Here is a 16,497-nt window from a genome sequence, read left to right as displayed (position 1 = left end):
AGTCTACTTAATGCCAGAGTGTCCTCTGTTGTACGTAGCAAAAACAGCAATCTGTTACAGGTTCTTTCACTCATGATGATCAAAATGCAGTGAAATGATTGAAAAAGAGACTCTGTAGTGATCTGTGCAGCTCCTCACTTAAATTTCTGTCAAAAGCATTTTTGCAAAATCCTTTCTATTTCCCTGAAAATCATTCATGCTACAGATTATTTTGTAAATAGAATTCACATGAAAACCGAACACTCCCCTCTCACCCTTTCCAATGTTTTATGTTTAAAGGGCAGATTTCACTAAGAATCAACATCAGGAAAAATGGCCTGAAAAGAAGCCTCTGGGACATCTCAATGTCAGACATAAATCAGGGAGAAAACTTTCTAAAGTTTAAAAAATTCTGTAAAGAACTTTTTTTCATAACTAGCTTTCTGTTGTTTGGTGAGGACAAACTGGATGTGTGAAATATTATAAGAATACTCCATTTTAAGGGTGAATACTTAACCATTGCCAGGATGTCCCAAGAGTAACAAATATACATATTTTTCTAATTAATACACAGTTTCATAGAAATACTAACATATCTGAGAAAGACATGAACTGCAGTCATAATTATTAGGTACAGAAACAGGATTCAGGACAGACCCACAGGAGTTACGGTAGATAGTTTTCTGAAAATGTGTTAGTTGGTGATGTTTAAAATAAGAAGTGATGTCAGGTGTTTTTTAAAAGAGCAGTAGGAAGGCTAGAAATGCTCACATCATGTTCAGCAGCGTAGGGCACCTTCCATGTAAGCACTGACTTAGATCTTTCAGCTTGAAAAGTAACTGATGAAACCATATAAAAATATATGGGAGAATGCAAAGGTGAGCAGAAAATCATGTTTATTCACCATTTTGAAAACAGCGGAATTAGCAAGAATTCAATAAAGCTTTAGGGAAAGAGGTTTGAAACAATAAAGGCAATGCTTTTGGCTTCATATTGCCATTGAACAGTGGAAGTCTGTTACACAATACTGTCAATGCCATAAATTGGGGAGAAAAAGAACAAAAGAGGGGGGTGAAAATTAAAACGGGGCAGCTTTTAAAAATGAGGCTCAGCCATATTTGTGGAGCAAGTGTCCACCTGCAAGTGTGAAATGCCACACACCCTGTGTGACAGGCAGCTCCTTCACCGGCTAGGGGTAGGACGCGGGCAGGCCTGGGCTGCCTTGGGCCCTTACTCGTGTCTGTTTTTTTGTTATTTCCCAGGGCAAAACGCTGACGTATCCCTCCTTTTCTAGTTACGGCCCCAGCTGCTCCGGCGCGCCACATCCCTCAGCCTCCCGGAGCCCGCCAGGAACTCTCCGCAGTCACCGGGTAAGGCACGGCTGGCGCGCGCAGCCGAGCCTCCCGCCACCCCGGGCCGGGTCCGTCCCGCCCGCCCTGACGGTGGCGCCCAGGGGCCGCGCGCAGGCTGCTGGGAAAGACGCGAGGCCGGCGCGCGCGCGCTCCCGGGGCACGAGCGGCTCCCGTACCCCCCCGCGGCGGGCCGCTGCCGGAAGTGAGGAAGGGAGGAGAAGGGGGGCGGGGCCGGGCGGCTCTCCGGGAGGCTCGGCCGCCGCCATTTTGTTAGCGCCGGGCTGCCGGGGCGCGCGGAAGTGGCGGCCGGCGAGGCGGGAAGGGACGGGGCTCAGCCGGCTCCTCCCCCGCTGGGGCGGAGAGGCGGGGACTGAGCGCGGTCGAGCAGGGCCGGCGGCGGGGCCGAGCGCGGCCAAGCAATGTCGGCGTTCTCGGAGGCGGCGCTGGAGCGGAAGCTGTCGGAGCTGAGCAACTCGCAGCAGAGCGTGCAGACCCTGAGCCTGTGGCTCATCCACCACCGCAAACACTCGGCGCTCATCGTCAGCGTGTGGGAGCGGGAGCTGCGAAAAGGTGAGGCAGGCACGGCCGCCGCCGGGCCTTGCGCCGCACTCGGTGCCGGGTGGGGCCTTGCTCGGGGTCGGCGGGCGTGGGGGGGGGCGGTGGCCGGCGTGGCCGCGGTGGGAGGGGGCCGCCCTTGGGTGCGTGGCTGCTGAGGGGAGGATGGCGGGGCTCCCCGGCCGGCCGGGCCGGGCAAGGAGGAGGAGATGGCGGGGCTCCCCGGCCGGCCGGGCCTGCCCTGGCCTAGCGCCTGCGGAGAATAGAGCTATTGGGGCAAGTGTTACACCCCGGGTCTCAGTTTTTTGACGACTGTGGCTTGGGAGGTGCTTCTCCTCTTTTTTTTTTTTTTTTTCCCTCTGCTCTCTTGTCATCATCCCATCCCACTATCCCCCCTCAGTAAGATCTCTGAGTAGGCTTGTTGTGTTTTATCTTCCCTTTTTTGTGGAAGGAGAGAGGAAGGTGGGAAAATGGAAGGCAGAGAGCACGGGGTTCAGTGCTTTTTGTTTTAATACTGGTAGTTAAGGCTTTTCCAAGACGACCCCTTTTAGGCATTGCCTATCATCATCTACAATGATGGCTAGTTAGCTGTAATATTGTTTGAGTTTCAGGATACGGTGGCTTTGCCCACTCATACCAGCAATTATTGTTGTAGGGCAGCTGAGGATGGGAATATTCTGGGGGAAGAGCAATGTAGTGTGTCCAAAGTGATTTTCACTTTCTGTTTTTGTCAGGTGGCAAATGCCGATGTCAGCATAATAAAAATGTGTTTTTCTTTAAATGTATTGAGTAATTTGATGTTGAGTGTACAGACTTACTTGGCTTACCTTTTAACAGGAAAGAACTTGCATCTATAGGCAGTGAGTGGTTCAGGGACTGAAAGGAGGAAATGGCATATAAAGGTTTGTTTGAGCTGACTGGAAAGTAATTTGATCTTAAGTGAACTCATTTAAGTAAAAGTAGAATCACTTGCTAGAATTCTGCTTTGCTCTAGGAAATGTTGCTGTCTTCCAGTGGCTTCCTTTGGCGCCCCATTAATATGTAGATCTTTAGTGGGAAAAGTAGAAGGCTAGATTTTCAGGTGGAGAGGAAGAATAGCACTAAACCATTACATGATTTATGGCAGTGCTAGATTAACAGTTAGACTTGATCTTAAAGGTCTTTTCTAGCCTAAATAATTCTGATTTCACAAAAAAGGAGCCACTCCCTTAGTTTCACACAACAAAGAGGAACAGTCAACTTGCAGAAATTACGTGTAATGGAATACAAAGAGTGCGTGGCTGGATCATAACTACATCTTGGCTAGGGGGTATAACTTCATAGCAAATGGACCAAACTATCATTAAAATAAAAATCTTGAGTATGAAGTAGTGCTGAACTTTATAGTATGGAAATTAAGCTGTATAGGTTTTCACATGGCTACTGTGTTTTTGTTTAAAATACGCCTTTTGTGTGCAATTTTATTTTTTAACTCTTAAAAGATGAGTTAAATTCTTTTTTTATGTTGCCTAAAGAAAGACTTATTTGGTTGCATATTTCATCTCATGAACAAAACATTTTCACTATATGTTTGCAAGCTTTCTTTCCTGTTCCGAGAACAAATGGATGGATCTTCCATCAGCATCTGAAACACTTCATGTTTTCTGGGCCTTCTAAGCAACCAACTTAAATGTTTGGTATTCTGAATGGTATCAGAAAAGTATCTTTAAACTAATTGACACAGAGCCAGAGTTTTAGTATTAGCATAATTTTCCTGTCGTGCTGTTTGACAAATTGGAGAATTCGAACATTTGAAACACAGGCTACATGTTTGAAGATGGCATTGAGAGTTCATGGGTATGCTTTCTGTGTCTGGCTTCCACTTTTAAGCCTGTTTTGGGCTTCAGATGAGTATACCTGCTATAATTGGTTTTATCTTCAGTTTGTTAAATTCGTCCAGCTTTTACTGCTTCAAAGAAGATATTTCTGGTGACTTCTTTTTGGAAGCAAACCTTCAAGGGTCTGTGGAAAGCATGTGGTAGTCTGTCTCTGGTAGGAGTAGCTTAGTTGCTTTCAAGGTCCTGCACCTTTTCTTCTGGGCTTTTAGGCCTTGTGTTAAGTGCTGCTTCTTTCCTTTGTTCCTCAACCACTTCATTGAAGCAGGCATAGTTAATATACACAGGATGTATTTTAATTTTCCACCTCTGATAGTAGTACTTGAGCTTCATAGACCAGCTTACATTTGCCTTAGTACTAACTTTTTGCTAATTGCAGCACAGAATTCTAAGATGGTCTCTGATCCCCAAAGGTATAGTGGTCTTAAGCAGACAGCATGGGGCAGATGAGAAGAAAAACCGGTATGCTGCAGTGAAGTGACTTGCATAAAACATCACAAAGCAGAATGCTGGCAATGAGTCCATAAATAGTGTAAGTTTAAGGCTCCTGACTTGCCCGCCATCCAAACCATAGAAATACAATTTTCCTCCTACCCGAGAGGAAAATGATCTCTATTTGGCGAATATGGGCACAAAAATTATTGGCATGGTCTGCCTTTGTTGCTAGCCAGTAGTGTCCTGGGACTGAGAAGTGAACCTAGCCTTTCTCAATTTAGTTTCTGTTCATTGTACCCTTTTTCTATTGTCAACCCTGTTTCCAGACCTTCCTTCCAGCCTAGTTTCTTTCAGGCCCATAGAACATTGTATAACCGAGTTGAACACAGTACAGTGTGATACTACATTTTTTTTCTGGATGCTTTGTTTTGGTAAAAGGTCCCTTGTGTCTTGTGTCAGATCAGTCTTTAGTTATTCATGAAAACAAGTACTAGGATCACAGCTCTTTTGTTCATTAATGTTTGGTTCAGATTGTTTTTATTTTTAAAATAGTCATTGTCTTTATATCCTGTTGGAGTAGAGGTGAAAAGGCAGCTTTTCAAATGTGCATATAACTTAGGCAACATAAGATTTTAGTCCCTTTCTGTTTACTTGGTTTACTTGGGTTAGTGTTCGGGTCCCATATTAGGGCATCTCTACAAATCATCAGTTCTATGCACCTTCATCTACAGGTTTTCTGCGGTTGAACTTTCATTAATTCCCTTGATGAATTCTTGTACTTAATATAAACTTGGAGCACAGGCAAAACTTGCATGTCTTTGTCATAACTTGGAGCAGTTACGTAACATTGGATTTGTCTTGCTGAACTTGTGTTTAGCTAAAATTACATCAAGTCAGTTGATGGAACTGATTCCTGAAGGAATATTCATGTATATTTTTTTTCCTAGTACTACCATAACTTTTATACATAGTTCTTAGAGTACTGGCATGTAGAATTAATCGGGTCATTCTTAGAAATAATAAAAAATTGGAAGAAAGCTTGTATGATGTATTCTAGAATTTGCTGTATTGTGAAAGTACTGATACTGATAATTGTCCAGACACTTAGTAACTGTCACAAATACTCAAGGAAAGGATGTTGTCTTATACAACCAGTAGTTTGATGAAATTACGATAAGGAGTTGTACATTACATGCTTCAAAAGACTCAGTGTGGAGACAGGCTGTTTAATGACTGACCTCAAATATGTGCTAATGGCAAGTGTATGGATGAATTATGCTGCTGGGGTGGGGTGATCGGTGCTGAGGTGTCTCTGCCTGGGGTGTTAAGTATTCCTGATGCTGCAGTTGTGCCAAACCACTTAGGTGTCACTCAAGGTACTTCACATTTCAGTGTCTGTAGTGTTTTTTTTTTTTACTATCTATTGTTATGATTATTGGAGAACAGATTCTGTAGTTCACTGATCTTTTGTTCATTGATAAGTAAAACGATGAGAAAAGATTAATAGAATACCTTTAACTTAAGTGACAACTGCAATGAAATAACAAAGACTTCTGTTTTGACAGATAAGCAGAGGTCTACAATGACAACAGAACAGCTTCTTTTCCACTCTGTTGTTGGTTAAATATGTCTTTAAATATTTTTGATTTTTTTTTGCTGGCAGTATCTTGTGCTGTGCTGCTGCTGAAAATCAGCAAAACCAATAGTTAGTTTTGAAATATGAGTTCCCTGATGGAAAGCTGGTGCTGGTACAAAGGAGACTGACAATAGTATCATCACCCCTTTAGGCCACAGCCTGTGTTAGCATTGGCTGATGCTGATCATGAGTCTGCATTTTTTTAATTTCATAGTTGATTTATGGAATAAATAACTGGGGGGGGTACTCTTTCAGTACTTCATTTGTGCTAAATGTCTTACATGAAAAACTTAGCACAGGTTGGATTTTTATTCTAGAAAAGTGTGGCTTTTTTACTGTGGTACTTGTGGCAGTTTCATAATTGCTTGGAAGTAACTTGTGTGCATTAACTTTTGCGATAATGTTGCCACATCGTGTAAGTATTTTACAGAGACCTTTCGAATGGTGTTAGGGAGAATTTTGTAAAGCCTTGAAAAGTGTGCGCGGAGGGAAATGATACTGCTTCGGCTAGATTTTGGATGTATGAAATGTAACACTCAAAGTTAAATATTTAATTACTTAGCAGTCATAAGCTTACTCAGTATTTAAGTAGTTTAGTACAACTAATTCATTAATGGGAATATATCAGTCATTCCCAAAATGCAGCTGGTGGGCCCATTAAAACTATTTAATTTTATCTATCCATAAAGGGATTGCCTTACAGGTGAGTGTTTTTTTTTTTAAATTAAGTAGTGGCATTATACATGCAGTTTTGTTGTGTAAGCCTGTGTAAGAGAAACCTTTGAAGGAACCAAGGAACCTGCTTGAAGAGGGTCTTCTGAGATGGAGGCTGTTGACTTAATTTTGTTTGCAAATTGGTTATGTTCTCTCGCATACATCTCTTGCTCCCTAGTTGCAGGATTCTTTGCAGCTCTAGGGGTTTGTTGTTTGTGTGTGCTGTTTAGAAATGAAAAACTTCAGTTCTGTAATTCAAAGCATCAGCCAGCCATCTAGAATGAATAGTAAGTGCTTGTTCAGTAGGCTCCATGTGCTTCTTGCTGTACTGAGTTAAAATAAAGTGAAATTGCTAAATATTTGAGTTTGGTAATATGGGACTTCTTAATTTAAGCTCCAGTTAGTTGTCTGCAATACCTTCTTTTCCTGTCAGCTCATTTTCTGCTAGCTTTTCCAGGTCTGCTCTGGCACTTGTTAGGTATTTACATCCCAGTGATGTTTTAGTAGTTGTTGTGTTGTATCTTTAAACCTAATTTCAAATTCAGGTATCTGTTTCCTCAGGGCCTGACATGGCATCTCATAGATAGTCAGTCCTAGAAACTGAAGCTGAACACACACTCCACCCCCCTTAATCACTTGACCTCTTGGTTCGGCTCTCATCTGTCACCCCACCCATTGTTGCACTGATGAGTGTCATCACTGCAAAGTTTATACAAGTTAGCAGAACCATTGTATATTGTCTTTTAGACAGCTGCAATTGTATAAGTACATCTGGGCTGCTACAGAGTGACATATTTGTAGCACAACTCTGCCAGTTTACCTGCTGTTCCAGTTTATTGTGTGTGAACTTTTTTGTTTATTTTGGTGTGTTGAAGTAATTCAGCCGTACAAGAAGTGACTATTTTTGCTTATTTATGGCTGTCTATCTACAGCTTCTACTGCTGGGTCATATGCTAGTCTTTGAGTCCTCATAGCTGTTGGCATTGATGCAATACAGTTTTCTGAAGCTAGTGCTTGTGGTGGCAGTTGCTCAAGGCTGCTGCAAATTGGAATATATCTTAGTAGGCAAATTGAGAAGGCCTAGCAATGTTGAAACCAAATTTGAAAGCAGTACTACATGTGAATTACTCTGATACTCACTCAGCTGTTTTGGAGCAGAACCGCAGCCAAAAGTGGTAGAAATACATTGCCCTGCAGATGTGAAGTGAATTTCAGGAAACAAGTCCCTGATTTAAAGCAATTATTTTCTGTACGATGTAGTATAATTTTTTTGCCAAGAGAAGGAGCCTTTCTCTACTGGTAGTTGTAAGATTATTTTACTTACGTGGTATAGTGTCATTGGCCAGTGTGATAATACTTGAGAGAATAAATGCTTTATTTTATTTAAAAGAAACAAAACTATGGCTTACTGGTTAGTAGGTGTTCTTGAGGAGGCCAGTAAGATACTTAAGACAGATGTGATTGTGGATACCTTCCTGCTTATGCCCATGAATCTTCTCATTTGTGCAAAAACATTTGGAGATCAGCCAACAGCAGGCCAAACTTCAGTTTTGAAGTTGACTCAAGTTAGGGACATGTATTTGCTACATACATGATTTAACCTGCAGTCAGGAGCAACATATTAGCAATACAAGAATCTTTCACTTAAAATAGTCACATTTGGGCTGCATAATCTAGCCTGACTAGTTGACTCTAATACTAGTCTTGAAAGACTAGTGTGTACAAATCCTTATTCATTTATTGCTGTACTACTCATGTCCTGGTATCTTACCAGTACCTGTGTGTCTTTCACGATTCTGTTTTTGAATACTTTAGTGTCTTTTCTATTGTGAAACTGTTGTTGTTGTCAACTCATATCGATCTTGGCATTGTACCAGCCAGGTGAGGCAGTGAAAGAAATTGTTTTTTTCTGTTAACGTAATTCAAGATACGCTAAGTGCAGTGGGAAGCTTCTGCAGAGTAATTGTGTTGGAATGGTTTCCTTGGTTTGTGACCAACTTTCTTGCATCCCGATGGCAATTTAATACTGATGGCCCTCTTTCCCAGCAGTGGCTGTGTGCTGTGTTCCCTTTGTCTACTAGCCTCCAAACTCAAAGTCAAGATACTTGGACCCTCAAACATTCTATGGGTAATCTTATTCTCCTCTTTGAAAAGGAAATATATCATTTCTCAAACCTTGGTAAAATTCCCCAGGAGAATCAGTTGACAGCAATGTTGAACACTTAGCTTAACTTTTTCATAATAGGAGGTTAATGAATGTTAAGATTGTTAATTGCTTGTTGTACAAAATGCCTTTTATGGATTATATTATCTTTGAATTGTCCTTTCTGGTGGTAGCCTCTCAAGTAACTTTTTACAGATATATTTTCAGTTATGTTAGCAAAGATGCTGCACTTAATCAGCTTGCATAAAAATTGAGGCTGCCTCTCAGTGGGAAGGATTAGTGATCTTGCAGTCAAGTTTCAGTGCTGCTTGACTTAAAAAAGATGAGTTGTGTCTTATAATAAGGAGCTTGAAATCTTGTCAGGTGTTTACAAAGATGTCCTGTAATTTCTCTTGCAAAGACAGGAAGCATGCTATCACACAGGAAGTGTCCCAGGGATTGTGGGAGAAGTCCTGACATTCTGCTGCATGTAGGTAGACTAACGTAATTTGAACGCAATTGAGCCAAATCTTTATTTGAATCCATATTAGAGAGCTTCAGTAAAAAAGGAACTGTTCAGTGCTAATAATTGTTGTAGGATTTTAACCTACTGATAATCATTTTCTCGAAATCTCCTGTTAAATTATATTTTCATTCAAGGTCAGCTGATGTAGCAGAGCAGGCCTGTAGAAGATTAAAGGCTGATATATGTTTTCAGATGGGTCAATAGTCTGTAATCTTAGAGTGGGATGTAAGAAATATATGTTTCTCTGCTTTCTTCCTGTATGCCTGAGAGAGGGTGAAATTCCATGAATATCTGCAGTGTATTCACTGGTATTTAAATATGTCAGATACATTTTTGGGACAGACTTAGTTTCCGTTGCAAGATGCCAATCCCAGTTAGTCTCGTCGGAAAAAAACCCCACATTGTGGATCCTTTAAGAGTAACCTGCTTACCTTATACCAAGCAGCATTGTTGACCTGTTAAAATATTTCAGAATCCAGTGCTTCAGAGAGCTGCTTTGGTGACTGCTGTGGTGGGTAAATGGTAAATCTAACTGTAACAAGCAGAAGAGTTATGTGAATGCTGCACAGATCTTCTGAAAAGATGACTCGGTCCAACATGGATGCTTTCTTAGCAGTTTTTTGTTTGTAGACTGTACTGTTAGTGTGCCAGAGATGCTGTGGGTTAGCTGCTTCTAACACTATATACTCGGCAGCATGTGCCTTTCAGATCCTGCTTTAACTTAAGATCTTACTTTTTTTTTTCTTTCTTTTTTTTTTTCTGACATTAAGAGTGCTTTTACTAATAGCCTTGCCATATGTTGAGGAGATGTTTTAAATAGTTAAACTGTTCTTTGATCCATTTTGGTGCTCTAAGATATATCAAAGTCCAGGGCTGAAAAGTTAATGTCACTGATACTGAAGAGAGCTACTGTAAAGAAGTAAGTTTTTTCAGAATATATCTATCTGTTATAAAATTTAATTTTGTATTTTAGGCTTCAATGGTTAATTTACAGCCATAGTAGCAATAAAACACTGAGGGTTTTTGTAGCTGAGTTGTCAACCTCGGTTGCTAAAGGTTACGTTGCACTTTAGTCTGATGTGTAAGGCAGGCAGTAGTAGGCCAGCATGTAACTCCAGAAGATTTGTGAAGTGAAAGGGAACACTTCTTCAGGCTAGGCATAATTTTTAGCTTTGGGATTTTATAGAGCATGATTGCAGCAAGAGGAGTGAAATGCTACTTCACAGTATTCTTTGTGAACGCAAGGGTAGAATATGAGTTGAATTTTTAACCAAAGCCAACAGACAGCTTAATAGTATTTTGAGGATTTTTTTTCGTTATATGCAGCATTGTTTCTGTTGAACTGTAGTAGGAAGCTGAAAAGGTAATACTAGAGCAAATAAGCTTGAAAGTGATTTTCTGGGTTTCAGTAAGCTTTTTCCAAACATGGTATATTGATCTGTTAACTGTAGTGAATATATAAAGTCTAGCCTTTGTGAGAGTCAATATCATGTGACTTCATGACGCTGCATACCTCTCCTGTCTTTACCAGCTCTGCTGATTTGGTTACTTGTTGGAAGTACAGAAGTTGAGGTATGTCATAAATGAGTTACAACGCTGAGGATTAAAACATTGCTTTTTTTCTGTGAGGTGGATGGACAAGGATCTATCCTGCATGCAGTTCAGGGGGTGTAGTATGGGGAACAGCCTGCTCATTAGATTTTTGAATCCTAATTCTGGGCTCATTTAGGAAATGGGAGAGGGGAACAGGGTCATCTTTGGTAAATACTAAGTAATTTTCATGCACATATGAGGCAAGGTGTGTTTTCTGAGATTGTCTCTTTAATTCAAAGCTTTCTATGTGTCAGAACTATGATTTACTTGAAATATGAGTGGATGTGTTGCTATATTGTCAGTCAGTTTTTAATATAGAAATAAAGTAGCATAAGTTTATAAAATCTGCATTTTAGTCTAGCCAGATTTTGACCCAAATAGATGAATTTCCTGGGTGTTTGCATGTAATGACTTCACTGTTTGGAGCAGACTTTTAATAGATCCATCTTGTGTCCAGCACTTGCAAACTAATTCTTTTTTGCCACTTTTTAGTTTGCTTTGATTCTAAGAGATAGGTGCAATTTTTACTTTTAATGCAGTGTCTTGTTTCTTTTTTTCCCCCTGCTTAATCCAGAACTCTCAACTTGTTGGATATATCTGTCCGAGAGGATGGGAAAAATTCAATACTTGAAGGGGAAAATCCTTCAGAGGAGTCTTTCTGTAGCACACAATTTATTCTCAAAAACATTTGCTTTGAATGGAAGTATATCAATATTTAATTTTCTGTATGTATGTGAGGGTGGTGGTTCTGCATGTTTGAGAGCTTGGAGTAGATATTAACAAAGCTAAATCATATTGGCAACTAAGCACAAGTTTTAAGAAATCTTAGGTTGGCTTTACCACAGTGTTGCTGTCCTTGAGAGGGCAGAAAACATTTAAATCCTGTCTTTCAAGAGAAACCTCTTTTTAAAGTCAGAGCATACATACTGAGGTTGTGTGGTTGTAATTGATATTGAAAGTTTTTCCTGGTGTTAACACAGGGTTAGAAGTGTTACAAGAGTTGCAGCTCTAAAAAAACCTGTAGACTAATGAAGGTTAGATGAAATGTGATGTTAAATGAAAATACCTGAGTAGGAACACTTAGAAAACATGAAATAGATTTTTAAAAACATCTTGTAAATTGAAAGCTTGTAATTGATTGTATGTTAGTGGGAATGGTGCAGAATGTGTAAGATGCTTGGAGAAGAGAGAGATCACAGCAGCCTGAAAGTGTTTTTTTGAAATGTTTTCTTGATATTACGGCTGCAGGCACATGAATGATTTAATTATTAGGAGATAAAGCAGGGGAGTGTCACCATGATATAGGAAGATTGACTGGGGATTGACTGCTCATTTTGCTCACATACAAGAATGAAGGGTGGTTGTATGACTGAGTGAAATTCAAACCAAAAGGAGGAGGTTCTTCACGTGAGTGATTGTGGATCTGTGAAGCTCCTTGTCTCAGAGGACTTCATGGGTGTAAGAACTTTGTGCAGGGTCAAAGGGAAGCTGAAGTACTTGGAAGAAATCATTGAAGGCCACCAAACCCGTAGATCACATAAGGTTCAGGAAAACACCTGAAAATAGCTGGGGCTGAGGAATACTTTGGAATATCGTGGTTTTCTCTGTTTTATTTTTTGAGAGCGTGCTAGAGGAAACTAGTGTCATATTATGAAGGAGGAAGAATCTAAGCAAAGTTACAGCAGAAAGTAGAGAAAGCCAGTAGGTGACTGGAGTCTGTTCATGTTTTTAAATACAAAATTTGAGTGAAAAGTTGTAAGCAGTAATGAGAATAGGAAAAACATATTTTATTTGAGGTTTTGTGTTTAGTGTAAATGTGCATAAATAATTGTTAGATGGAGGAACTAAATTTTCTAATTATTCTTGTGTATCACCCTTTTTATTAGCAAAACCAAATAGGAAGCTGACATTCCTGTACTTGGCCAATGACGTCATACAGAACAGCAAAAGGAAAGGACCAGAATTTACAAAAGACTTTGCTCCAGTAATAGTGGAGGCTTTTAAGCATGTTTCAAGGTACAGTAAACTTATGTGCAGTGTCCTTCATCATACTGTATTCAAGGGGTGTTTAGAGAAGTCCTCAGTTCATCTGTTCTGACCCAGACAGTCCTTGTATGCTATTTCTGTACTTGAAGTCTTGTTAATTTAATTTAATTCAGTGTTCCTTTGATCTTGGGTATTCTTAATGCTGTTTGATGAAGTTAAATAGTAAACTCATCTGCATGCAGTCCCTGTTGCCTTAGAAAACTTAGCTATACCTTAAATTAAGACTTGCTTTTAGTCTGTGTTTATATGCTATAACAGGTTAATATGTTTCATTATTGGTGTTGCATGATCTGCTTTTCCCCAGCAGCCATTATTTTTACATGGGATGCAGGTGTTGAAGCAACACAAACCTATTTGCAGTGTTTGCATAACAGGGTTACAGACCTACAGATTTACAGGTTGAGCAAGCAAAGAGAAAAAAAGAATTGGTTGTTGGCCTTTTTTTCTTTTTATGTGCTTGCTAACTCATCTTGAACTGGCCTTTGCTTTCTTTTCTTAAAACATGATGATTTTGTTATTTTATGAGATTATTGGACTTCTGGATACTTTGATATCACTAAGGTATGCCGAGGTTCTTCCACAAAAGATAACCATATGGCTGTGCTGTACTTCTACCTACGGCTGATTTTTTGCTTTTTTCCTTGTAACAGTGAGTCTGATGAGAGTTGTAAGAAACACCTTGGCCGAGTGCTCTCTATCTGGGAAGAAAGGTCTGTTTATGAAAATGATGTATTAGAACAACTTAGGCAAGCGTTGTGTAAGTATTTTGTGTGTGTATGAAGATTCAGTCTCTTGTTTGAAATACTATTTCCCTGACTCCTCTGTTTTCATTTAGATGGAGAGAGAAAGGTGAGGAAGCGCACATATGATCAGATAAAAGTTGATGAAAATAACTGTTCACCTCGAAGTTCTCCCACTGACCCTCCACAGGTAGAAGCAGTTTATAAAATTCTGTATTTGCATATGTTTTGATATAGAAATTTTCAGTTACTCTTGGTTTTGAATGTTCCCTGTTTTTCTTTTTAATGAGGTACTGTTTCTGAGCAAGGATGAAACCTGAAACCTTTCTCACAGCTCTTTAGGTTACAAATGGAACATGTTGTAACTTTGTTTGACACTGTATGAACTATATATCCAGCTTTGTCCACATCAGACTTTCAGCATTAGTTTCTATGATGTTTTAGGTTCTCATTTGTTTCCAGGGTGGTAACAAATAACACATGTATTGGAATAAGATTGTTATCAATTTATCAGTAAAATATTTCTCAGTATTGCAATCCTGGTGGTTGGGGAAGGTTCTTACTACTTTGCGTTGTTATGGCTTTTATAATTCTTGTGGGGGTTTGTTATGGTATTGCCCCATCTCAAAAGGCTTTTTATTATGGCAAGGGGTGACTGTCCTCAAATAATCATAATTTAGTATGTTTCTCTGTAACAGACATCTGGGCTTCTATGAACGTCAGCCCTACTTCCAAAAGAAGTGCAGTGATCTAGTCTGATACAATAGTGAAGCAAAACTACAAGTAAAATAATTTCAAAAATGTATAGTAAAATGAAAGATACTGTAAAATATTCACTACTGTCAAAAATAAAAGATTTATAAGTAGTCCTATACCAAGAAATTAAATGAAAAATCTATTTTAGGAAGGTGACCTTTAAAACTGGGAACGCTGCAATGTTGTTCTGAGAATTAATGGCTTGGTTTTCTTTTGCTTTCAGTCTGAGAGGGGGTAGAATGTTGCTATAATGCTGATAGCATAAATTATGTTAAAGTTACCATCAAATTGTTTCCATAAGCTTATTGTGAAATACTGTTTTGTACTAGAATTAAACTAGTTCTCAATCTTGCATGCTTTTTTCAGACCACAGATCTCATTAGAGCATTACAAGAACTAGAAAACGCTGCCTCTGGGGATGCAGCAGTTCATCAGAGAATAGCTTCTTTGCCTATAGAGGTCCAAGATGTGTCCCTGTTAGACAGAATAACAGGTGAGGGTTGGGGACCCAGTAACTGAAATGCTGTTCTGAGAAATTAACAATATATAATGAAATCATGCTTTACTTGTTTTTCTCTGCTTGCTTTTTTAGATAAGGAATCTGGAGAGCAACTTTCCAAAATGGTAGATGATGCATGTATGTTGCTGGCGGATTACAATGGCAGGTTGGCAGCTGAAATAGATGATAGAAAACAGCTAACTCGAATGTTGTCAGACTTTCTCCGTTGTCAAAAAGAATTCCTTGCAGAGAAAGAACATAAGCTGGAAGTGCGTAATGTTTTGTTTTAGTCCATTCTTCACTAAAGCTTGTTCTTGCATATGTTTTTAGTTTGCCTAAACAACTTTTCTCTCCAAAGGTAAATATTTAATTGCCACTGTTAAGTCTTTGCTTCCAGCACACTATTAACAAAATTTCTTTTGGTTCTAGTGCTCTAAATCTATTAAACCAGCTCAACATTAGGTAATGTAGCAACTGTAATCACTTCAGTGTGTGTCTTTCTGGTTTTTAGCCTATTCAGTCTTCATTATACGTACAGACTTAGTTTTAGTAGTGCAGGTAGCAAGTCTTACCTTGAATGGTACAAACTTAATTCTTCATAGGGTGATTTTTTTTTTTTCTTGTTCATTCATTGTTGTAAGTCTTAGCTACCTATTACATTGTTTAGTAATAATCCTGTTAGTGAATAGGATGATCTTTCTGGAAGTCATAGGTTTGTGAAGCCATTTAAAGGATAAGAATTTCATTACTGGTTTCAGTACAAGTTTTTAACCTGATTCAAGCATTCATTAAACCCAGTACAATGTAGTTTTAGCTTCTACAGCCTCTAACGCAGCTGGTTAGCAGCACAGGCACCATTAGGACAGGACAAATGATTAATAAAAAAAGGATGTGGAGCAAACAGCTCATTGTGAGCAAATGATCCCCTAAGTTATTCTGTTCTTTGCTATTACCAGTAATCTGTTTTCCCTTCCTGCCATGTAATACTGTCAAGTCTCCTGTTGAACATCCCATATATTCTAAATAGGTCCATAATTTCATGTACATTGCTTCCCAAATCCCTTGTCTCGGCTTTGAGACAGAGGTTCCAGCAATAACTTGGGTATTACAGTAATAGAACTGAAGCTGCATCCTTTTGCAAGGACTGATAGCTGAGCAGTTGCAATGCCCTGTAACTGCAGCATATGCATACACGGTGCATAAATTAATTGCTTTTCAGGTTTCACCATGTAGGCCTATCAAGAATATTGTCTTCATTCAGTTGTTTCTTTACCCTTCTGTAACTTCAGTTACAGATTTTGTGGTCTTTGTTCAGGAAAATGCTGTTCACAATGTATCTGAGGTGATCACTCAAATCAGTTGTGCAATTCCTAGACTAGTCTTATTTCCTGACTTCCTTCTTTTGCCCTATGCCTCACAGAAAAATATTTGATGAAGGTTCTTCCTATCAGCTTCACTGTGTTTATCCTGTGGGAAGAATATATCAGCCATCTTCATTAAGATAGATGGTATGCATGGTAGTGCTGAGTGCAGTAGCAACTGATCCAACTGCACAATGGAACCTGGAAGATTAAAGAACAGGAAGCCTTAAGCTTTTTGTCACCTGTCCTACCTTCCCTCTGTGTGTGTGTGTGTGTGTAATGTGTTTG

At 39.5% G+C, this 16,497-nt stretch overlaps 1 protein-coding gene across 3 annotated transcripts in view; it reads left to right on the top strand.

The window, feature by feature from the left end:
- The first annotated feature begins 1,550 nt into the window (after window positions 1-1,550).
- Window positions 1,551-16,497, top strand: part of RPRD1A (regulation of nuclear pre-mRNA domain containing 1A) — a 46,217-nt gene continuing 31,270 nt past the window's right edge. Inside the window, exons 1-6 of one of the 3 annotated variants that reach the window (XM_080380011.1) lie at window positions 1,551-1,901; window positions 12,694-12,823; window positions 13,504-13,610; window positions 13,689-13,783; window positions 14,716-14,842; window positions 14,942-15,117. In XM_080380011.1, coding sequence (XP_080236137.1) covers window positions 1,751-1,901; window positions 12,694-12,823; window positions 13,504-13,610; window positions 13,689-13,783; window positions 14,716-14,842; window positions 14,942-15,117 — 786 coding nt within the window. In that variant the 5' untranslated portion in view covers window positions 1,551-1,750. The remainder of the gene's footprint in view (window positions 1,902-12,693; window positions 12,824-13,503; window positions 13,611-13,688; window positions 13,784-14,715; window positions 14,843-14,941; window positions 15,118-16,497) is intronic. The other 2 variants (XM_080380012.1, XM_080380013.1) reach the window with 2 other exon arrangements.

This window comes from Falco punctatus, assembly GCF_963210335.1.
Source record: "Falco punctatus genome assembly, chromosome: 3".
Taxonomy (NCBI): Eukaryota; Metazoa; Chordata; class Aves; order Falconiformes; family Falconidae; genus Falco; species Falco punctatus.
The sequence above is the reverse complement of the archived record's forward strand: the minus strand, read 5'-3'. Positions and strand labels throughout refer to the sequence as shown.